Here is a 23,826-nt window from a genome sequence, read left to right as displayed (position 1 = left end):
CTAATTCAGATATCTGTTGTCTCCACAATGAAGGTTTTGATCGTAGTTTGTTGTTGTTTGTCTCTGGCAGCATATGCGGATGCAGCGGCGAAATTCAAGCTTCCTTATGCAATAACAGTGGAAAAAGAGGCAGAGGACTTGGAGAACGTATTGCGCAGCCTCAACCTAGAGGTAAATTTGTTGTTAATAGCTTTTTATTGTATTGCATACGAAATTTTAACAAAGGTTTATCTCTAAATTGACTTTTCAGAATATGCATATGAAATGTGTAACATTGTTCTATAAAAACGCGTTCGTTGTAGTTTGGAAAACATCCGGAACATTTCGTATCTCTTGCCAATAGTCTAGAAAATGTGTTTTATTTTAATTAAACGGTGTATTGAAGTGTCCTCCATGTGAGATATCTATTTGATTCTGCTCGGTTCCTCTACAGATATCTAACCCAAATGGCCGGGTTAGAGTTGCCAGAGGCACCAGACAGAAGCGACAGAGCACCTCTGCCCAGCAGGAATACCTGGACGCTCATAATGTAGCAAGATCTATTGTTGTACCGACCGCCGCTAATATGAAGAAAATGGTAACATATTTTCTCTAAACATCAAGACATGTAAAAACCATAGTATCTACGCTTCAAATAATTCATATTTTAATTTTAAGAATGACATTTTTTTCTGATCAGCTGACAATAATCATTTATACTTATGTATGTAATCTATGCCGTTTAATAATGGCAATTATTGGCTAGTTTTGGTAATCCACGTATGTATCGATGTTCTATTATTAATACGATTTATTTGTCATTCATGAAGAAATATATAGATAAGATCTGGATAGGTCCTCATAAACTACTCTGTGGTATACAGGCAAACGCATGTTCCTACATATGATATTGGCAACCGTGAGCGTTGTTTAACCAATAATCTAAAATTACTTTTAAAAAAGAATTGGACTTTTTAGTTTAGTTAAAACAATATTTTATTTCAAAATGAAATAGGATCGGACAATTCAATTCACGTCAAGAGTTTAACTTGAGCAAGAGGATGGCATTTTATTTTTGTTTTAATTTTTTTTAATAGAAATGGAGCAATGAGCTCGCTGAAGTAGCTCAGAATTATGCAAACAAATGTATTTGGGGGCATAACTCTGCAAGAACCACGGACTCATCGGCTCTGACGTCACAGTTCAGCTATGTCGGCGAAAACCTTTACGTCACCTCAAGAAGTAAAAACTGACTTTATGAGAGTCTTAATTACAATTAAACTTAATTGAAATAATGTAGAAGAATATATTTTACTATAACAATATCCAGATCATTAACAGAACCAAAGGAAATTATACTAGGTCAAGATACCGAAAGTTTACCTATTCGAGTTTATAGAAGTGAGAAAATGTTATTTTCTCTTTCATGTGCAGGTACTGTAGATCCAAGTTCCGCAGTGGAGGCTTGGGATAGTGAAAAGAACGACTACACGTATAGCTCCCAGACCTGTTATGGGGTCTGTGGACATTACACACAGGTATAATACATGTACTAGCATATTGTCCATTTGTTCGATATGATAGTTATTTATACACTGCATTTATATGTTAAAATGGCAGTATTAAACGAGTAACAAAAATCACACGCGCGCATTCGCCCAGGATCTTTCTTATCAATTTGTCTCTTTTTAATAAATTTATCATATATAAATCCCAACCGGTTAATCGATTACTCGGTTGGACCGATGGTAACCGGTTACACTGTCAGTAATCAGTTCCTCGTATAAAATGTTCTGTCTTGTTCAGCTTTTTTTTTTAATACATAATGAACCACTGACCGTTGAGTACTGCGTTTATTATCATTGTCTTAGCTATTTTTAACGAGGGTTTTTTTTGCCATTCCTTTTTTGGAAATTTAATTTTTAAAAACAAATGCATTTGCTTATATTGGGCACATATATATTGGGCACATACATTTACATGTACATAATTTTAAGATCCGAAAAGAATATTACTTCAAATAAGGCTTCTAGAGATTGTCATATGAAAACTTTGATTGATCTGTCGATCACATTTTATTTGAGACATTGAACTGGTACAAAATTGTGACATATGCATGTTTGCTCCTTCTTTTACATTTTTTTTTTTTAAATTTGTGATGAATATTTTTCATACTTTAAACAGAATATTTCTGTCGTGGTTGTCGTGGTGTATTTGGCAAATACAAATGAAGAATAATATGAAAAAATTGTGTAGTTTGATACAAGTAATCGGTTAATCCGTCGCTAAGAATTGCGATGAACCGATTAGCAGTTCTGCAATCGATTAACGTCACTAGTTATTAGTATGATTACAGTCATGTTATGTGCTATATTGTCCATTAATTGGTGTACAGGTGGCGTGGGCGGACTCTGAGTATGTGGGGTGTGCCAGTCAGACGTGTCCTTCTATAACGGGATTGTCTTCATTCAACGGTGGAACGATTGTCGTCTGCAACTACGGAAATGGGTAACGATTCCTGTCTTACTTAAAACTTTTTTTATCTGTTTCTCTCAACATTTGATAATTTATTTAATCAATTACAGTGGCAACTACAATGGGGAGAAGCCATATGTATCTGGAGCCTCGTGCAGTTCCTGCCCCGGGGGTTATTCCTGTTCAGATAATCTTTGTGTGGACGGAAGTGACAGTACAAGTTCCGGGTCTGGCACATCTTCCGGAAGCGGAAGTGGAGACTCTTCGTCCACCAACACAGAGACCACTAACACTGGATACGGGGATGTTCCTGGTAAAATAAACTCAGCAAATTGAATCTCTAAGAAAGCAACTCGTTTTACAATTATAGTAATCACTCTCAGATAAAGTAAGGTTCTAGTGTCTGGTACAGTATTCATTGTATTATCAAATAAGATGTAATTGATATAACTTTAAACGTGTTTCCAGACGAGGACTGTTATACCGGGGACGGGTCGACATACCAGGGCTTTGTTAGTACTACCGTCAGTGGAAAGACCTGTCTAAATTGGTCTGGAGTGTATTCGTTTCTTCCCAGCAACAACTACTGCAGAAACTACTTTGCAAACTTTGGCTTCACAGAGCCCGTTTGTTACATGGTGCCCGGGACTTACTACGTAGAGTCTTGTGGAGTTCCGAAATGCGGTATAAAAAGTTATATTTCAACATTCTCTCCAATATCAAAGTCCGTAAAATCTAAGAAAATGTCCAACATGTGCTTAAAATTTAGAAACCAATGTTGTCGTCTGACATGTAACGCGTTCAGATTTTAAAACTTTTTATTTAACATTAATTTTGTTTACTGATCTTGCAGGAAAGAAATAATGAATCGCATTGTTGGTGGTTTAATGGATCTGTACAGACCTACGCCCCTTGGATGTGACACTGGATCATTTTATATTTATGAATACTTGGCTCTCCTTGTCTTTCCTAAAGCTAAATGTTTAAGATAAATAATAACAGTTGTTTGTTATAAAAATATGTTCTTGTTTTGTGATTCATTTTTCAAGTTTCTAATAAAAACAAGCATCTATACTCTGGCTTTTTTCATACTTTTTTATTTTAAAAAAAAATATGACACACTTAACAACGGTTCTATAAAGGAAACTTCCCGATATCGATTTATGTATCCAGTGAAGGTCCTGAAGAGAAATAATAAATGTTGAGGGAGGTCGATGATTTCTTTTTGCGAATTTTCAGAAATGATCAAATACGCAATTACTGTTTCCTTTTGTAAATATTTCATTTGACAAATTCCTCTAAAGTTTTACCGAATTCAAGAACCGACCTTAAACAGACCATCTTTAGTTTGGTAAGAATTAGGATTTGGAACTGTTCCGTTCTTTAAAAAGCTTGAGCGGCTCCGAAACTTCTGTGCATGATATTGGATAGACGAATATAGCTGAATTGTTTTCAACTTCACCATCATTTCAGAGTTATTCAAAAACAATTTTATAGCAGCTTGAATGTTTTGTAGAATCCTTTAGTGCTTTGCTACAAACAAGTTTAGTACGAACAAGGATATAGCAAAATCTCGCATATAGGAAGTGTTTTGAGTCCCTGTTAATATTCTTAATGGGGCGTGGTCACGATTTTGATCAAATTCTATATTTATGTTTTTATTATTTACAATGCTTATTTTTTAATGATCAAATAAAATTTGAGAGTCATTCGTAGAGTTATAAGCAAGATACAGGGCTCACAATTCTTTGCCATGTAAACAAGGCTCGTGCTCTGTTTTTGTTTACATAGGTTCAATATACATTACCAGTAAAAAATCTTTTTTCCAGCTTATTTGTCTATCTTTTTATTTATTCTAAGCATAGGTAATCACTTCCTAACGTTTAAAACATTTGTTTTCGGTTTAAAACTGAAATTTTTACTTCAACGTTCAAAATGTAAACAAACGCTTTGTTTACATAGCGAAGAATTTCAAGCTCTTTTACTCGCTTATAACTCAACAAATGACAATCAAATTTTGGTTGCCTATTAAAAGTGCCTTTATGATTCATTGTAAATATTAAAATCGGAAAAATAATTTTTGACCAAAATCGTGACCTTTAACAAATCTTTACAAAATTTTACGGCAATAACGAATTCATATACATGTATAACGACTGACGGATATAGCGAACTGATTTTGAGTTCCATACAGGTGAATAATGACGAAATTTAAATTTTTTTTAACGAATTTATTTACTGTTTAAAAAGTTTGACATAGAAGTTTAAATGATTTTATTTTCACATAAATTCTTCAATTAACAATCCGATTATGATTAGTGTCAAAAGAATGTAATTTCTTCCGAATCCTCAATTTGCAAAAATCGTGGTCTAATGAAAGAAAACATGTACACATATATAGTGAATTTGCTATTATAATAGTGAATATAACGAATTCGTGATAAGGATACATGTATGACGAATTACGGATTTTACGAAGTAAATTTATTGGATTGGTCCATAGGACTTCGCTATATAACCGAGTTTTCCTGTATTTAATTTAGATTTGATTATCAAACACTCCTGCATTTATTCATTAGAGATAGAAACTACTACATTGCACTAGACTAGTATTTGATTTAAGAAGCGATCGAGAATCTGACCTCATATTGATATCCATGTCAACTTTACATATAGATCATAGTGAAATTCAATAGCATGTTAAGCATAGTATCTCAATAGTGTCGATAACAAAGTTTTAATTTATTTAACAAAATGTTTAATTGTAAAAACAAACGAGGACAAATCATATTAAAATTCATATTAACCTCACGTCTCTGTTAGAGAGAGAGAGAGAGAGAGAGAGAGAGAGAGAGAGAGAGAGAGAGAGAGAGAGAGAGAGAGAGAGAGAGATCGTTCAAAGGGGGGGGGGGGAGATAACATAACGTCTACGGTCGCAATGTTTCCGACATAATTTTGTTATTTTTCGTGGAGACCCCCCTCTTCATGTGTTTCTTCGTTGTCTAATTATTTTAGACAATTTTGGAGGTATGTAATATTGTTCTGTTCTCTTGATATGATATGCTATTAGAATATCATATTAAAGGGATTTGATGTCATAGTTTATGAATTGTTTATGAATTGATGTCATCTACTTCTTTTTAATTAATTATCTTAATTGTGTAGGACAGCAGTTAAAAACGTGATAACACAAGATGTTTACCCCTCCCCCTTTCACAATATAAATTTTAAGCAGCTGAACAACCAATTGGAAAACTGAACGGCAGGTGATGTATCGGACATTTTAATTAAAGCTTCGTTTAAAATGAAGTTTATCTGTTTATAATAGGAAGAAATTTTGCAAAAGTCAATACAGTGTCGGACAATTTCTGACACGTATAGTAAATACAAATTATTCTGAACAGAGGAGATTATGATATAAAAGGACGACTCCGTTTTTTGCTTCTAGTATTTCCGAGTAAATTCAAAAGGATGCAGTTGACCATGTTTGTGGTGGTTACACTCGTGCTTTTGCTATCTGGTGTAGCTATTGAATCGGCAACTGTTAAACAAAAGATGCCATTTGAGGTTAGATTTCCTACAAAAACAGGTGCTAGAATCCTTCGGAGAGAGTTAGATCTGGAGGTAAGTTTACGTATACTTGAAAGTTGTCTAATTGTGAGAATATACAACTTTAAAGTAAGATGTTATCTTTAAAAAAATCTATTGATCAGATATCCAATCCAAAAGGAAAAATTAAAGAGGTCAAGGTTCTTCGCAGACGACGACAAACCACAACAGAGGAGCAGGAGTTTTTAGATGCTCACAACGAGGCGAGGTTTAATGTTGTTCCAAAGGCCGCCAACATGAAGAAAATTGTAAGTCAGTTGCAACTGTTTCACTGCAGTCTGTAGAAAAAAAATAACACTAGCTCTTTTAACGTGTGGTCCAATTTGCTATCAAGAAAATCATTTCTTCAATTCTAAGTAATTGAAATATTTTGTACTGCTTTAGAAATGGAGTAATGAATTGGCACAAGTTGCGCGGAACTATGCGCAGCAATGTAACTGGGCCCACAACCCGGCTAGGACCACAGATACCAAGGCACTGACTTCCCAGTTCACCTATGTGGGCGAAAACCTGTATGCAACCTCCGTCAGTAAGTCTTTTAAATCATGCTCGTTTTCTTATCTTCCATCGACAATGATTTGCATTTTAGAGGTCTTTGTTTTTTTTCAACTGTTTCTAATATATCTATTTCGTAATGCTTCATGCATATATAGTGTGATATGTACACACCCTTATGCCTGATCATACAATGTTGAATTTGGCATCGCAGTGATTGTTATAAACTAGGTTCGGTTGATCCTAAATCTGCTGTACAGTCCTGGGACAGCGAAAAATCTTCCTACAATTACACCAACCAGGCGTGTCTAGGAGTGTGCGGCCATTACACCCAGGTTAGAACCTTCTTCTGACTTTTGACACGATATTTTAATTTAATTACAATGCTCTGTTGTTTGATGTTATTAAATTGCAAACACGTATTTCTATATATACGTCAACCAAAAAAAAAAAGGAAAAAGATACGAATCGTTGAAAAAAGTAGACGCAAAATATAGGCATTTCAATAAAATATTTTTGCCTATAGAATTTATTTTATTACTTTAACATGCATGCAATGTAATTCTTTTGAATATTTATTGTTGTTGCACTAAACAGTGGTCAGCATCCGTTTTATAAATGTTAAGTATGCTTGATTATTCACGACCATTCTTTCTATGTTTATTTCTAATACCTATCCACTCTACAGGTGGTTTGGGCAAACTCTGAGTACGTTGGATGTGCATCGCATACATGTCCGACTTTCACCGGATTGCCAACAAGTTTTAACGGCGGAACCATAGTGGTTTGCAACTACGGCCAAGGGTACGTAATTATGATTCAAGCGTATCTCCTCTAGAGTTCGCGCTTTTTTTCTACACTGTTCCTCTCTAATAATGGTGTTTCCATATCTTATAAATATTTAGCGGCAATTACAACGGACAGCAGCCGTACATGACTGGGACGCCGTGCACTTCTTGTCCAAGCGGTTACTCGTGTTCGAATGGCCTATGCGTCAGTGGAGGCGACAGCAATGGTTCACAAACCTCGTCCACGACAGGTACACAAGCCTGTAACTCTAGTGAAATAATATATACAAAAAAGTTTACATTTTACCTTTAGATTATTATTTCCGAAATATATTTTAACTTTACAGGTTAATGAAACTCATGACAGCTTATAATTATTTTCGTTATGTCAAAAAGCATATTAAGCGTCTGGTGTATATAAGTTTAGTGACGTACTCAGTACACGAATCAATTTTGTTTAATCTGTGTTTTGTTGTTTTTGGAAGATGGCGATTGTTTTGAAGGGGATGGATCAAACTATCAAGGACAAGCAAGTACAACAGTTTCTGGGAAGACCTGTCTTGTGTGGTCCAGTGTGTACGATTTTCTGCCCTCAAATAACTACTGCAGGAACTACTTCTCCGCCTACGGCGTCACTGAACCCGTGTGTTACTATCAACCCGGCAGTTACTACGTGGAGCCGTGTGGCCTGCCCAAGTGTGGTATTATACACATACTTATTATAATTTTAAGTATTCTTAATATACAAAATTACATTAGTCTTTACTTATGTATTGTTAATGTATATGAATATAGGAAACATAGTTACATGAATAAAGTGTCTTTGACGTATTAGATAAAAAAATGTTTTGATTTATAACAGTTGCTGCTTAAAAAACATCAAATAACAGCTTATTTAAAAAAAAAACCCTTTAAATGTTTTGTTTATTATTAGGTTCAAAATAAGGAGGTGATTTGATGCCAGTACTGGTAAAAGAACTTTTGGTGAAATTGGACATTTGTGCTGATATCCCGGATACAAATATCATTAATAGTATAAATAGCATAATAATCAACTGCCCTCCAATAAATGTAAAATGCAAGTTTTATGGATTTTATGATTTTTAATATCATGTAATGGTTGATCACAAAAGTAAATGCATGAGACATGTCTCATTTACGAAGAAAATAACAGACATAATCTCTCTCTCTCTCTCTCTCTCTCATCTTGCCACAAACCAATCCCAGAAAATTTTTCTTTGCATACAACTCTATATCTGTCACCGTGGCAGTTACTAAAAATATTGAATTGATAGTTGGAATGTTGAATTGATTAAAAGGACCTAGTTTGCCCTTTTGTGGGGTGCTTTTATTATGAAATTTTCAATTAATGCATTTTTTAATATAATAATGCATACACAAGTAAAGTCTAGCACACTTAAAACCAAGTTCCTGCGAACTTTAAATTTCAATTTCAGGTTCCAATGATGTGTAAATTTGTTTTTGGCAAATATTAAAACGATTATCTCACGCCAATTCAGACCGTTTTAATCTACAAAAATTTCAGAGTGTGCGTGTGAAACGTTAGCAAAACGCAATTACGCAATCATATTAGCATTAACTATCATCTTTTTTATGAAGGGATCGAGATGTTTAAGATCCCCCTTTCAAATCACACACAAAAAATCCATTATACTTCTTTTAGGTATGTGGTTAGTTTCGGGCCGCTACAACTGCAATTGGTATATTTGTAGTATGCAATTAATTGGACATTGGAGATCTTTGTGATCCAGTTCTAGCATGTTCGATTATCTGGGGAAGGAGGCGGGGGCGGGGGGGGGGGGGGGGGTGAAGACGTATCCGAACGATAAAAATAAAAATAGAGATATTACCTAAAACTTAGATCATGCTTTATTGCTTTATTTCATAATTTCCCTATCACTTTTTACAAGCTCGCGTAAAGGGGCTCCCTGCTCCCCCAACCCTTGATGCAACGCACCTGCAGCCAACATTGGCACCAAAACAGTTTGTTATCATCAACCAGGAAATTAAATAAGGAAAACGGGATAATATGGAATAATAGCATATTTTATAATTTTATAATAGGATGTTTTCATCTTGCTGACTATCAAGCACAAGCAGTCTTTATGAAACCTATGTACACATATTGTATAAAATTTAATATTATCTATTTACGAAAAAAATATTGTAAAAGTTGCAAATATAACTGGTTTTATTCAAAATTCATCATGAAAATCTTAAAATACCTTTTGTTCTGAAAAAAAGGGGGGGGGGGTGAGACTTAGTAGCTACGGGTATATTTTGTAAATATATCGATATTATAATATTGTTTCGTATGATCATAAATTAATATTTTACAAGGCCAAGAAATGAATTTTCAAGGGAGGAACGAGCGACAACTTACTCATCATAGAAGATTATACTAATGTAAATCCCTCTTTATTAGGCGTGTAACAGGTCAGACAACCGAGTTACCTCTCCTGGCGGCACGCAGTAGACATTTTGAAATCAAAACATGTGAATGCTGATTAAGCAACCACCACGCTGCAATTACAGACATAGTACCATACTCGCTCAACACATTATGTACCTATTTTTCTTTTCTTTAAGAAAGAGTTTGGAAATGTGACAAAAGGTCACTAGAATGTCAAGTACATGTACATACAAGTATATTATAGTTGTTTTTAATTCAGCTAATTTGTTTAGCAACCTCTCAAATAAAGAGGTAAAAAAAATTAGGTCTTAGTCTTAATTTGAATGGTTCTTTCTTTGAAGTTTGATAAGAAAATATATTGTGCTGTTTCTTTGAAACAGCCTAAACTGCAGAGTGTGACAAAACATGCAGATAAACAGAAGACAGACATATCATAGTGGGACATATAAATGACGCATGAACTAAAATGTGTATCATTTTATTGCATGAAGAATCCATTAAACATTTGATGACTCGGTCGGTTTCACAGAAAACCCACAGACTAAATTTGTAAAGTAACTGTTAAAACATTCGTATTTTGAAACATTGCAACAAATAAAACAAAACTCCTGACATTCACAGAACATGATTTACAATGTAGCTCAAAAACAAGATCCAGAGGTACAATTCATCAACATCCCATTGGTTTTAATATTCTTCTCTAAAACCTTGTGTTGTTTGTTGTACAATATTTACATCAATATTCTAATAAAAATTGATCTCAAATGTAATATTACAATTGTGCATGAGGAATATAATATGCATTTTCCAGTAAATTATTTACTAGTATTGTTGCCATTCTTAATTTCAAATCCATTAACAAAGATAAAATAAATATAAAATAAGCCATTTTCACCTGAGATGACCCTCTCTCACATTAAACAATACAACATCATTGTACATTCATTAGAAATTTAATATACATTACAAATAAATTCTTCAGTGCATATACATTGAATTTACATTGATAATATAGAGGAGTAAATCATGCAATATTGTCATCAAGATAACACACATGAATTTTTCTGGTCTGGATTGTTTCCTTCTGCCCTCTCAATGGCCAGGATAATCTGGGTGAAAACTTCTGTCACACTCTGTAGAAAATTAAAAGGTATTAACAATTAAATTCCTGCTTGTAATTGGGGGAAAACTAGCTGCAGGTCTGTAGCTCCTGGTCTGAAAAAAATTTAAATGAACGACCTGGGAGCTACGGTGCCTCCCATAGTAAAATGCTGCAATTTACCGCGCACAAAAAATTGCGTAAATTAGTAAAAACCAGGGTTTCAACTGAAATCATTTATAATAAAACTATTTAGGAAAGAAAATTATAAATACCAAGACTAATCTGTAAGTGTACATATACTTGTACATATTAAACCTACACGAGTTAAAATCTTTGACATGAATAAAAGTGCATATTATGTAAATAAAAACATAGACTTTTAAAAATGGTCTTGTTGATTTAGTTACAGTTAAGCTTCAAAATACCCTAATAGAACAGCTTTTGTCTTGCTTTTTTTTTGCACAAATGCAAACATTTTATACATCTTAAGCTAAGCAATTGTCAGTAAAGACAATGAAGTGGGGAGGTGTTTGAAACCTATATTTGGAAATTCTGCAATGTAAATTCCAAAAATTTGAATTTTCCAAAGGATTAAGATGGTCTCCCCCCCCCCCCTTCTAGATTTGGCATGCTTTGATATACTCTACCAAATCTTTATAAGAACAAAACCTGCACAAAATATGTAAAAGAATATCTTACGTGATGCTCCTTCGCACAGGTCTCCAAAAAAGCCACCTTCCAGCTGTCAGCCAATCTCTTTCCCTCTTCAAATGGTACTTCTCTACGAAAACAAGAATTTAAGTGTCAATGTGCTAAAGCAAGATAAAAGCATTCCTACTATCTCTGGCTGGGAGGAGGGGGGGTTAACTCTTTAACTCAATCGGTAGAGTGCTGGATTTGTATGACAGAGGATCTGAGTTCAAACCCCAGCAAAGACAATAAGTGTCTCTGTCACATCAATACAATAGCCAACACAGTAAGATACCTCTCTTCCACACTCATGTTTTAAGTTTAAATTTGTAACCTGAAGTAATAATTGTATAAGACATATACATTTACATACTTTAAGAACTTTTGTCAATAAAAACATATACCAGATATTCATTACTAATCATACATGTAAATGTAAATAGAGTATTTGTATATAATAACTGAGGTAATGCTTCGTTTACATGACACTGATAGTTATATCATCAATAATTACCAAATAAAGTAATATTAAACAAAGATCAATTTAATATATATAACTGTAATGAACACCATATGTACAAGTACTCTTGTAGCTTTTCTACTAATGATTTGATAGCATCACTCGAAGCATTTTTTGATAAACCCTTGTAGAGGAGAAAAAACTCTGTGGATATAAATATAGTCCAATACTTGCATACATGTGTTTTTGTTAACTGAATGTAACATACCTTTCTGTTGCCAGATCACATTTGTTTCCCACCAACACAACTGGCACTCCACTACAATGAGAATGAAATGCTTTTACTTCAATATAGTATTGAACATTTCTCTGCACATTTACATGTATACTAGGTTTTTTTATTATCATTATCAAAAATGGAGTAATACTTCTTCCTTAAAACACAGTCATTGCTAATTATTTGGGAGGACGCATGTAATTAATATATTACTTTCCACTATCAACAATGTATTTAAAAAAATGATATTCTACTTGTAAATGGTCATCATAATAATCCAATTATGTAGAACATAATAGTATAGATATGTATACACTGTACAATATACATGCATAGAGAATGTAGATATATTGTAAATAAAACATACTTGATAGTTCCTTTCATGTCCAGAAGTTTGTCATAAACAAATTTGACGACTTCAAAGCTGAAATTTGAATTAGAAAGATTTAGAAACATGGCTCGTGTAAAACAATACATGGGTAGAATTAATACTACGCAAATATCTGTACAAACTTCTGATCTACAAATGAGTTTTTCTCCACCTAAAATATGTTGGGTAACTGACGAATAAGTGAACAAAGTTTGTAAAGTTGTATAATGGAAAGGTAAAATAAATGTTTGACATTTCATCTCAAACCTTGAAACCTTACCTTTTTCTTGAATTCACAGAATACACTAACACATATCCATCTATATTCACAAAATAAGACTGGGGCAAAATGGAATATTCATCCTACAAAACCAATAATATTTCATAAAATAATCCATCTTTACACTGCTTATCGATTGCACTTTAAATATATAAATATACAAAACTGTTTATCAAAATACTTAGCTAAGAAATAAATCTTATGCAAAATTATAAAATTAAATGAACTTCACTTTTAAAAGATATCATTTCTCCAACTTCTGAAACATACAAAGAACTATGAACGAATATATGTTTCAGAAGGACTATGCATGGCAATAGTATTGATTTGATGCCTACTTCAGAGTCATTTTCATAAAAAAAATTCTAATTATAATATTTGATTTTACAGTGATGTATTATGTTTTCTGTGATTTTGAATACTATTATACTATCAATTAAGTACCTGGCCAGCTGTGTCAATCACTTGTAGAGAATATTCCTGTCCTCGGATTTTTAGGGTCTTCTGGAAAGCTTTATGAAAAAATGTGGTTTTTTTTTTAGAAAAGAAATGCGATAGCATCATTACCAACAATGTTCAGCAAAAGAAATAAAAGCAATGAAAAAACTTTTAAGAAGAAATTTAATTTGTTAATGATAGAGCCAATGAGCCAAACTTTGAAAATTTCCCTTTGGTATTTAATACAATGTCATGTTTTCATATGATGCATTAGAAATGTCTTTTGAGGGCAAAATATAATATCAGAATCAATACAAAGTAAAACTTCCAATTGAATTTGTTCTTGAATTTCATACATACTATTTTCAATTGTAGGATCATAGGAGTCAACAAAATGATTCTCCACAAACTGAATTGTTACAGAAGATTTTCCTGTAAATAAAAAAGTAATAAATAACATTACTATGCATTAAAGTAGCTGCAGGTCTGTAGCTCCCAGTCTGAAAAATTTCCAATAACAACCTGGGAGCTACAGTGCCCCCATAGTAAAAATTTGCAATTTTATATGATGCACAAATTTTTTTGCTAGTTTTGGACTAATAAACGTTATTTTTGCACACATTCTATACAAGTATCTAATTCCCAAAATTCCTCTGACATTTTACAACAGATATGAAAACTTAACTTGCCTCTGATATTCTTTAAAACACCATCACTTGCCCCATAAAATGAAGTGGTGCAGTTTGTTTACATGTAAAAATGGTGACTCTCGACCTCAACATGAATTTAACATACTTCAACTTCCGAAATCAGTTAGCGTGTTCAAGAGAAAGTTTGAGGCAAGTAAAGTATCGATATCAGTAGTAAATTGACTTAAGAATTAATTGGTATTTTTTTTTCCAAAAAAATTTGTGTGAAAATAACTATAGTCTGTCCCAAGATATTTATGCTGCATATTTGAATGGTTTTTAATAAAAATACACATACCTGTGACTGAAGTGCAATTAAAATCAATGAAAGGGAAAATTCCCAAGATAACTTCATTCACACATTATCATTTTTCCCTCGTAAAAATTCACAGGAACGAAAACAGATTTCCTAAGGAGATTTATAATGGGGAATGTTGACATCTTTTCTTCATTCGGAAATACTCGGGACACCTCGCGCAATTTTTCAACGTTATCATCCGGGCGTCTTCATCTCCTTGGCAATGGAAAAACCTCGTAGACTTTTTATTTTTAGCCGTGTACTGATACCCGACAAGCTAGAGGGGGCGTTTCAAAGGGGAAATCTTGGGATTTTTTCATACTATTGAATGAACATCGTCTGAACCAAGAGGTATTTTATAAATATTGAATAATTTAAGGAAATATGCGGCAAAAATATCTTGGGACAGACTATAAGATTAATCAGTTCGAAACTTGCACATTAAACTGGTGAAGCAGCTCTCTAGACTAATTTCACCACCTACATGAAGCATCTGGTTGAAGAAACAGCAACTTACAGCGCTTGAAATATTCTGGTGAATGAATTCACTAAGTGGAACCAATTGGAGAATAAGATTGACAATCACACAATACAAAGGTACATGTAATTTGTATAAAAGACCAATATACCATTTATAGTAAGCGTGTATGTGAAGACAAGTTAACAATAATGCATATTATAAAGCTGTTATATAACTTGTCTATTTTTAGGAGAATCTAAAGACTACATGTAGTATTTAAAAAGAATATTCAAGAAAACTATAAAATCTTGTAGAATTTATTTTTACGAAATCAAAGTAAAGCTGTAAATCCCGAAGGTAACCCTGTTATTGACTAAATTACACAATAATAACAATGTGAGATTGTTTACAAACATTCAAGCAACCATGCCTGAAAATAGAACCTCGTCAATGTAAAAAAAAAATGGTTTCACCACTTACCAACCGATCTAAAGCCCATGAGAGCCACTCTCCTCTGTTTTGCTGGCATCTTGGTCCAGCCTTCTTGTCAATAAAATTGAATTAAGGTTACAAAAAACAAATTTACGTTTCGTTTCAAACCATAGTCATGGATTACTTCCCTTTAATACTACGACGGAGATTAGTAAGTCGATCGTCAACTTATTCGATTGTCAGTAACTCAAACAGGATTATGGATTAACTCGCTAATTAAAAGTGTTACACCAATAGAAATTGTTCAAGGTACGACTGATTCAAGAAAATGGCAGAGCTAGTCTGCTAAATAAATTTCAATGTAGACTAGGCCTACATGCATTTTCCATATAGTAATTTATTATATCAAACGAATCGCTTTGCGTATCATATTTTACAATATACTTAGTATCTAGAACTGTTATATAGATAGATAGAATAAGTTTGAAATGGGTGAAATCTACTTAGTAGATGGATTTTTAGAATACAATATTCAATGGTAACTCTTCATTTTCATTTTTTTTTTGGGGGGGGGGGTAGATTTTGAATAGAATAACAATGCCGGAGGGACGTCACCTTATTTTTTTTTTTTTTTTAAACCAAGCAGTTTAAAGCTTTAAAGAATAGACCCGGCATTTTTGGTTGATGTTTTCGAAAAATTCAAAATATCTTATCTATAATTTTACCCGGTGGAGCAACAAAGACATAATTTTAAAACCATCATATCCTATATCTTTACAAAAGAAGCATGATTTTCTCATTTTTCCATGCATGACATGGTAACGTTTAGATCACTCCCAGAACAAAAGGGACATATACTTCAGTTTTTGAATTACAAGTTACTTATTATAGTTTTTCATATAACAAAAAATATCATTTTTTTAAAAACTTGTCCACTTACACAAAAATGTTTTGATTTACATTTTGTAAAATAAATTTAATTGAAAGTTTTCAAAATGATCGCACTTTCGATATATATTTTCAATGTATGTAAATTCAAGAGCTCTTGCTTTGAAGCATATATTGAAATTTATGCGACAACCCATGCAAGCATGTGTTGTTTTTAACTCGAAGAATTGTGATGTGATACTACACGTTGACAATGTAATGAATAATACACACATGTACACGTACGTGTATAGTTTATACTTATGGATATTTATGTCTTCCGATATGATCAGATAATGAAGTCAGTCATATGCCATAAATCATAATAAAGAAATCAAAACAAAAATCGAACTGTCTTTAAATCAGTTCATTTGTATCGATCTAGCTAAACATTTTGGAAATCGTCCCATTTCTATTGTATTTAGAGAATAAAATTGAAAAGGATTTCATATTACAATTTTGGCATGGGCTTTGTGTAAGTCAAACAAAATTGATGTAGAGGAAATGACAGGTGTTTAAATCTCTGTTAATCTAGATCGACAGATATATTGTCTAAAGTTAATTAAGCGGAATGGTTTTTCCTTTGGGTTTTAACTTATTAAAACAATAGTTATATCACTTTAACAAATAGCAATTTTTGAAGTGTTGAAGTTTATAGTGTTGAAGAAATTACGATGAATTCCGGTCATCTCTGGGCTTTTTTCATTATCCCCGTTATTTCTTACGCCCAAGCTTTAGAGGATTTAGGAGGTATGTCATAAATATATAATGAACAACAATTCTTTTTCATTATTTGTTTGAAATGGAATGATACATGTTTTTAACTTGCTATGATTTAGGAATAGTTTAAATACGTGTATGCTGCCTAATTAATAATAAGATAAGTATTTCAGTGGAGGGCATTCTCATTTATTCAAGACTTAATGGTATTTCCAACGATGATACAAGTCATTTTTAGTCATAATTTAATTGAATGAACTAGATTAATTTGTTATCAACATGAATTATCGATAATATTCAAGATAAATGACAAACTACTGTGAATAAATATAGCCTATGGATATCTTAACTAAGACGTATATTTCAACCATACCTGTACATGTGTATAAGACCAATGATGTGATCTGTTTATATAACAGCGTACCCACGATGCGGCACCACCACCCTGGGGGTCAGTCCCGGCTCCTACAGCTCCTCTGATTTCTCATCCAGCTCCACTCATCTAGGTAAGTGTCCATTGAGAAGAAAAAAAATGAAATTGGAAAAAAAAAAATAAACGGAAAAATTAAAAAATGAATTTAAAATGAATTAATTAAATACAGCTATTTGTTCGTAGTACTTTAAGTATATCTTTATCATTCCTAATTAATGAAATTAAATAAATAAAAAAAAACCACCCATACGCACACGAACGTTTGCAAAACGGCACATCATACAATGGACCCCACACACTTTATTAATAACAGTTTGCGTTCTTTTTCAGGCACGTTGTGGATGATTGAGGCGGAACAGTTCACATCGTCTTGCTGTGGTCACATCAGTAGCTGGACCTTCCGCCCCAAGACGACAGGTGATATCAAGTTCGTCGTCTTCCATCGATTACCGGACGATACCTTCCTTGTAACGGGGGTCAGCGAACATCACGTCAGAACGGAGGACGTGGGTAATGTATCACCGGGGAAATTAAGGTGTTTCTATATATCCGGCGACAATAAAACTAAAATGCTTTAGATGGTAAAACGCACTTTATTTGAACTTTAGGTCGGTATGGGTGATTTCTGGGAATCCAAAAACTACACCCGAACAATCCGAAACCTAATTCTTCTCTCCCAACAATGGTGTATAACACAATATAAATAAGAATTGAAAACAATAGAAATTAGCACTTAAGCACGAGTGACATATGTCATAGAGTAAAACTTCAATATGAGTGAGTCAATTAAATCAAAGGTGAGGTGTAAGAGTTAATAAAATAATTAAGCAATTATAAATGAAGTGAATTATTGTCTTGTACAAAGAGAAAAGTATATTTATGAATAGATAACAGTTACTCAAATTTCACTCCATGATAATTCCCTCGCGCTTCGAAAAATGAGACGTCCTTGTCTAGAAGATCATCGGAATGACTTGTAGGGAATGTGGGGTCTGTAGCTCAGCGTCGTTTGCTTAGGTCTTGGCCGGAATATGCAAAATGTGTTCTACATTGCGGAGATCCACAACTGCAACACGGCATTCTGGGCTGAACCATATTTAAAACGAACCTTTGTCGTCGGTCGCCACACCAGGAAAATTTTCCTAGGATTCGAATGCAATAAATCGGTCGCTTAAAAGAACATATTAGCATAATGGCAAAGAAATCCACACACGAAACACACAGAACGAGAACAAGTGTTCACAGGATGACGTCATCCATCTCTTGTTACATGCTGGATGGGATCCAGGCGTATAGTATGTCCGTGAAAGTCCTGGGATGTCCAAAACTCGAAAAGCAGCGACGTTGGTATATGGTCGTAAAAGGCGGTCGAATCTTCTGCTCTTGGGTTGTATTATCGTCGTTTGTTGATACTCTTGGAAACTCGCTCGGTTGCTGGTACGCAGGATCTAACTGCTACAAAGTATATGTAGCAGCCCCGGGTAAAATACCCTTAGGATATCTCCACCAAACTATCACCGGGGAAATTAAGGTGTTTCTATATATCCGGCGACAATAAAACTAAAATGCTTTAGATGGTAAAACGCACTTTATTTGAACTTTAGGTCGGTATGGGTGATTTCTGGGAATCCAAAAACTACACCCGAACAATCCGAAACCTAATTCTTCTCTCCCAACAATGGTGTATAACACAATATAAATAAGAATTGAAAACAATAGAAATTAGCACTTAAGCACGAGTGACATATGTCATAGAGTAAAACTTCAATATGAGTGAGTCAATTAAATCAAAGGTGAGGTGTAAGAGTTAATAAAATAATTAAGCAATTATAAATGAAGTGAATTATTGTCTTGTACAAAGAGAAAAGTATATTTATGAATAGATAACAGTTACTCAAATTTCACTCCATGATAAATGTCTCAACTTCTTTTCTATAAAACCTAGCGGTTCAAAGTTAATATACGTTAACTTTATAAAACCAATACGATGACTTAAAAGATCTCTCTCTCTCTCTCTCTCTCTCTCTCTCTCTCTCTCTCTCTCTCTCTCTCTCTCTCTCTCTCTCTCTCTCTCTGAAAATAGTATCGTAATGATTGTATGACGAATTTCGTTTTCAAAATTTATTTCAGGAACAACTTTAACCAAAGCATCAAATCCAACACTGCAGATTCAAAATGGAGATTTCATTGGATGGTACAAAATATTTGATTATACGAGTATCGTAGTATCAAACTTTATAATTAAGCTGTGCTACCTAAATGTAAAACTCAATTTAAAATACGCTAAAAAGGAGTTATAAAAGTTTTCTTTATGCTGTAGATCTTTGAGATTTTTGCAGACTTTTTTGTTTTTCCTGTTTTCCTTGAATTACTTCTTACGATGCTTTCTGTTTTATAGGTATTTCAGCGGGTACCCTGTTTTTGGACACGGGACAGATTCCAGCTACATCATGGTGAAGTACATTACCGGGATATCGCAGGAAAACATCAAGAAAGGGAAGACTGTTGACTGGTCCAGCGTCACGGGAGCAGAGTACAACATCTTGTTTGGTGTCCAGGCGAATATTGTGGCAGGTTAGCGCAGATCCATTTTACACTATTTAAAACAGGTATCTTGCACAAGTAATGAAAAAATAATTTTAATTCAAAATATTGAAATACTATATTTTCAATGAATAACCAGGGACGACACCCGCCCTCACCTTCCCAGCTTCCGTTACGATCCTGGACTCCGCCCCCAGCGGAACCAAAGTCCTTGACCTGACCTTCTTCTACCTTGACCAAACCACTCTCAACACAGACCTATTCATTGAACAGAAGCTGTACTCCAGCCAATTCTTTACCCTGGATACTTCAACTCGTGAGATCAAATATTGATTTTGCTTTTGCCTGTGCTTCGATCTATATTCTGCAATTTAATGTTTCTTAACACTACTTGTCCGATTATCGTTTGTATTTAATGGATGGAAATCAAAATCCTCTTTAATGATCAGCAACAAATTTAAAGTTTTAAAATAAAATATTTAAGCTTTAAAAACGATATACTAGTAGACTAAGTTCGCTTGTGTGTGGTCAGTCAATCGACATTTGCATGTACATGTATGGTGGCATATTATTGCAAGTCCAAAAATGTCTATTTCTTTTAAAATAAATTCAACAACAACCATTTTAACAAGAGCTTGAACTTTGGGTATTTGTGTCAAACAGCACTGTGACGTAGACATGTCTATTTCATTGCTGGCCACTCAGCAGTGGCTCTTTGACATCAACAAGTTCTGTTTGGCTTTTAACCTAATACCACGAAATCTTTGTATATTTCACACGAAACCAGCGTCATTTTCAACTTTTTGATGCAAGAAATAGATAGTTACGTCCTACCGAAAGTCCAAGGTCTTATTAAAATGGTTCTATCTAACGACTGAGTTAACACTGGGTTTTTTTTTATGTAGTTGAAGTAAAAACGGCCACTGATGACATACCTGAGGGTACCTATACCATGGAGTTTTACATCATGAATGCCTGCATGCGCCAGTCTTCGCGAACACTGACCATCACTGTACAGAATGCGGTGAGGAACCATAAATAAGAATAATTTTAAAGCCTTTTCTCCATTTTTCCAAACAATTGATCCTGTGATCTTTTAAGTAAGAATCATAGATAAATGTAGTTTAAAATACTACTGCACAGTGATTCGACTTATATACATGTAACTTTGCTAATTTGATAAGTTATGACACTGTTTCAGCCTATTTCCATTACGAACCTAGACGCCCAGTACAAGGACCTGCTTGAGGACACGGAGACCCAGCAGTCCCTTTACACCATAGTGACCAGTGACTCCTCAACCACTGACCCCGTGTACTGTGACATCGCTAACCCCAGCGAGGGCCCATTCCACTGTAGACAAACCTCGAATGCCGTCAAAAGTAAGACATCTTGTTTACATCTATAGAAAACTTTTCTCATGTATATAGATCATTGAAGAAATCCGGTTGTTTTCAAACAGAAGCTGACAAAACAGACATAACCAGTTTCAATAAATTTGTCCGCGTATAGACTTTTGCATTCCTAAAACTTTATATTTCTATTTTCCATCAGTTGGCTAGTCTGCGTGAGAATATATGTGTATATACACTGTATGCATTCCTTGAAACTTTTCTTCATATCTTACCGCAGCGTACGACATATTTGTGTATGACTGGCCCCAGCTGAGTTATTCCACAAAGCATACATATAATTTACAACTGGAGTGCTCGGACAATACCAATACAGCCACCGGGACCTACACAGTCAGCATCAAGCGGAACGAGAGCCCCCAGTTTCACAATACGTACTGTAAGTTATACAGAGTAATTCTTTTAATCTGCATGATGATAATGAGCCAAATGCTTATATATAGCGGTAATAACTAAACGTATTCATGTACATGAGCATGTTCTCAGCTGAATATACAATCCATACTATTCTCATATAAAGGGCAAGTTACAGTGGATGCTGAAGAAGCTGGAATTGGCGATGTCATATTTACAGTGTCAACATCTGATCCAGAAAATGACGACCTCTGGCTGACCATGTCCAGTTCTCCTTCTAACTCTCCGTTCCTCTTGTTAAACAGTAGGTTGTTTTTTTATAACTTTATCGAGAATTATGGATAATTGTATTAAACTGTAGAGGAGTGGTGAAAGTGAAAAGTAGTCGAAACTCGTTCTACAAATATTACGATAACGACAGATATAGGAGAATTTTGTTTTGCGTTACAGATGGGTTGTTGGTAGTAAATAGAAATCTACTACACAGCTCTAACAGTGCATACTCGCTGGCCTTGACGCTGACAGATGGACACAACACAGTCACTGGCCAGACTATTGCGGTCACTATAGTCAGTACGTACATGTATATGTACTTAAATAGTCATTATTAATGGGGTTGGTGATAAAATAAATCCTACTGTAAAAAATTGCACAATATTCATCTTCATCAAAATTAAATGTCACAATAATCTGAGGTAACTGAATTTGTTGTGTTGTTTCACTCAGACGTCAACAACAAACCCGTGTTAACAAATGTCAAGTCGCTGACTGTCATGGAGAACACGCCTCCTTCCACGTCTATTTATACATTTTCGGCCAGTGACCCTGACCCCCATGATACTTTGACCTTTGCGGCCTCTTTTAATCACGGAGAAGGCAGCAGTCTGTTTGAACTGGACAAAACAAGTAATTCTGGTTCTATGAAGTAGTAGTTATACTTGTATAATAGGAACACAAATTAAAAAATATCATTTAAAATTCATTTTTATTCATACAAAGTTGTTTTGTACTTTTCATTTTTTTCCCACAATATAAAGAAATATGACAAGATATAGCAATGTAAATAAATCTAAAAAAAAAAACAAAAACAAAAAAACTAGTTTATAATATATAATCAACAATTAAAATGATACAAGTAAGACTTAAAATATTGATTTAAGCTTAAAGTTTTATCTTTTTTTAAGCTGGCGAGCTTAGGACCAGCTCATGGTTTACAATCGACAGAGAGCAGCTACAGGACGACAACAACAGGTACCGCATGGACCTCTCCGTGACGGACGGGAAGTACTACGACAAGGAGACTCTGTACATCGACATCACTAATGAGAACGAGAGTCCAGTGTTCCTACAGAAATACTACTCCGTCTCCACCACAGAAGGACCGGTAGGGAAGGGGGTCAATGGGGTGTTTATGGTTATTAATTCTGTGGGCTGGGTTTTAGAAATAACCTATTGTAACCCAATACGGTAATCTTAACGATTTGATTTCAGTAATAAATACTGAATTTAACATTTTTGAGCAATTTTGTTCCGTTGGTTTTTTGTGTTTATGGTGATGATGATGATGATGATCATGATGATGATGATGATGACGGAAGCGATAGAATTAATCTTGAAGAAGTTTTTTTTTTAATATTTTAAAGGCAGGTCAATCACTGCCTACGCCTCCGTGGAAGTACAACGACCCGGATGAAGATTCGTTGACATTCCAATTCGACTGTGGAGCCGACACAGGTCGATTTTCATTTGGATCCTCAACAGGGTCCATTCAATTCAAAACTGTGTATGACTTGGACATCAGTGGGGTCCCAACGAATGTCATGTGTACAGTGTATATATCTGATGGAAGGCTGAGTGACTCAGCAGAATTGTCTATAAATGTAGAACATGAAAACGAGGCAGCTCCCACATTTCCCCAATCATCCATTTCTGTTTATGTGGAATGCATTGCCGAGGCAAGTTTCAAATTTTATTTTTCTTGGGTATTGCATCAGTTTATAAGTAAATCAGAGGTTGGATTCTCCAAAATTGAAAGTATGGCACAGCAATAAACCAAGTAACAGATACAAATGTACTAAGTAGTATGTATTTAAGAAATAAACAACGTTATTTAGTGAACATGGCGTTATGAATAGCAATTGCTCTGTTGGCATATTCCAT

At 34.3% G+C, this 23,826-nt stretch overlaps 4 protein-coding genes across 5 annotated transcripts; 3 read left to right on the top strand and 1 right to left on the bottom strand.

Annotated features, from left to right (window-relative positions):
- On the top strand, positions 1-3,528 carry LOC105325146 (GLIPR1-like protein 1). Its single transcript, XM_011424568.4, has 8 exons — positions 1-171; positions 434-577; positions 1,077-1,221; positions 1,414-1,517; positions 2,375-2,487; positions 2,565-2,767; positions 2,923-3,138; positions 3,308-3,528. The coding sequence occupies exons 1-8, from the start codon at positions 28-30 to the stop codon at positions 3,316-3,318; spliced, it is 1,080 nt and encodes a 359-aa protein (XP_011422870.3). The 5' UTR covers positions 1-27; the 3' UTR covers positions 3,319-3,528.
- Positions 3,529-5,906: 2,378 nt separating this feature from the next.
- LOC105325147 (GLIPR1-like protein 1) lies at positions 5,907-8,432 on the top strand. Of its 2 annotated transcripts, none has more exons than XM_011424570.4 (8): positions 5,907-6,078; positions 6,168-6,311; positions 6,448-6,592; positions 6,790-6,893; positions 7,247-7,362; positions 7,464-7,597; positions 7,832-8,047; positions 8,281-8,432. In XM_011424570.4, the coding sequence occupies exons 1-8, from the start codon at positions 5,926-5,928 to the stop codon at positions 8,289-8,291; spliced, it is 1,023 nt and encodes a 340-aa protein (XP_011422872.3). In that variant the 5' UTR covers positions 5,907-5,925; the 3' UTR covers positions 8,292-8,432. The 2 variants fall into 2 exon arrangements, with proteins under 2 accessions (XP_011422872.3, XP_011422871.3); XM_011424569.4 differs by having other exon boundaries at positions 7,829-8,047.
- A 1,810-nt stretch (positions 8,433-10,242) lies between these two features.
- On the bottom strand, positions 10,243-15,483 carry LOC105325148 (GTP-binding protein Rheb). Its single transcript, XM_011424572.4, has 8 exons — positions 15,325-15,483; positions 13,758-13,829; positions 13,404-13,471; positions 12,960-13,042; positions 12,677-12,733; positions 12,301-12,351; positions 11,582-11,663; positions 10,243-10,913 (listed from the first exon to the last, which is right to left on the bottom strand). Exons 1-8 carry the CDS (start codon positions 15,371-15,373, stop codon positions 10,821-10,823), a joined length of 555 nt encoding a protein of 184 aa, XP_011422874.1. The 5' UTR covers positions 15,374-15,483; the 3' UTR covers positions 10,243-10,820.
- A 1,316-nt stretch (positions 15,484-16,799) lies between these two features.
- LOC105325149 (protocadherin-23) lies at positions 16,800-23,756 on the top strand. The gene is made up of 14 exons (XM_034482623.2): positions 16,800-16,953; positions 17,343-17,429; positions 17,687-17,866; positions 19,487-19,550; positions 19,755-19,930; positions 20,040-20,216; positions 20,806-20,924; positions 21,102-21,282; positions 21,533-21,691; positions 21,833-21,970; positions 22,117-22,239; positions 22,393-22,572; positions 22,851-23,050; positions 23,310-23,756. Exons 1-14 carry the CDS (start codon positions 16,878-16,880, stop codon positions 23,715-23,717), a joined length of 2,268 nt encoding a protein of 755 aa, XP_034338514.2. The 5' UTR covers positions 16,800-16,877; the 3' UTR covers positions 23,718-23,756.
- The last annotated feature ends 70 nt before the right edge of the window (positions 23,757-23,826 follow it).

The sequence above is a fragment of the Magallana gigas genome, chromosome 5 (assembly GCF_963853765.1).
Source record: "Magallana gigas chromosome 5, xbMagGiga1.1, whole genome shotgun sequence".
Lineage (NCBI taxonomy): Eukaryota > Metazoa > Mollusca > Bivalvia > Ostreida > Ostreidae > Magallana > Magallana gigas.
The sequence above is the reverse complement of the archived record's forward strand: the minus strand, read 5'-3'. Positions and strand labels throughout refer to the sequence as shown.

What these genes read in the sequence shown, in the direction of transcription:
- LOC105325146 (XM_011424568.4), top strand. Translation starts at nt 28, where the DNA reads ATGAAGGTTTTGATCGTAGTTTGTTGTTGTTTGTCTCTGGCAGCATAT. An exon ending in CCGCTAATATGAAGAAAATG is followed by an intron (nt 578 to 1,076) that starts GTAACATATTTT and finishes TTTTTTTAATAG; the next exon opens with AAATGGAGCAATGAGCTCGC. An exon ending in CCTTTACGTCACCTCAAGAA is followed by an intron (nt 1,222 to 1,413) that starts GTAAAAACTGAC and finishes TTTCATGTGCAG; the next exon opens with GTACTGTAGATCCAAGTTCC.
- LOC105325147 (XM_011424569.4), top strand. Translation starts at nt 5,926, where the DNA reads ATGCAGTTGACCATGTTTGTGGTGGTTACACTCGTGCTTTTGCTATCT. An exon ending in CCTGTATGCAACCTCCGTCA is followed by an intron (nt 6,593 to 6,789) that starts GTAAGTCTTTTA and finishes GTTATAAACTAG; the next exon opens with GTTCGGTTGATCCTAAATCT. An exon ending in GTTTGCAACTACGGCCAAGG is followed by an intron (nt 7,363 to 7,463) that starts GTACGTAATTAT and finishes ATAAATATTTAG; the next exon opens with CGGCAATTACAACGGACAGC.
- LOC105325148 (XM_011424572.4), bottom strand. Translation starts at nt 15,373, where the DNA reads ATGCCAGCAAAACAGAGGAGAGTGGCTCTCATGGGCTTTAGATCGGTT. An exon ending in TCTGTGAATTCAAGAAAAAG is followed by an intron (nt 12,734 to 12,959) that starts GTAAGGTTTCAA and finishes TTCAAATTTCAG; the next exon opens with CTTTGAAGTCGTCAAATTTG. An exon ending in GACATGAAAGGAACTATCAA is followed by an intron (nt 12,352 to 12,676) that starts GTATGTTTTATT and finishes TTCTCATTGTAG; the next exon opens with TGGAGTGCCAGTTGTGTTGG.
- LOC105325149 (XM_034482623.2), top strand. Translation starts at nt 16,878, where the DNA reads ATGAATTCCGGTCATCTCTGGGCTTTTTTCATTATCCCCGTTATTTCT. An exon ending in CCAGGCGAATATTGTGGCAG is followed by an intron (nt 19,931 to 20,039) that starts GTTAGCGCAGAT and finishes ATGAATAACCAG; the next exon opens with GGACGACACCCGCCCTCACC. An exon ending in AACCTCGAATGCCGTCAAAA is followed by an intron (nt 21,283 to 21,532) that starts GTAAGACATCTT and finishes ATCTTACCGCAG; the next exon opens with CGTACGACATATTTGTGTAT.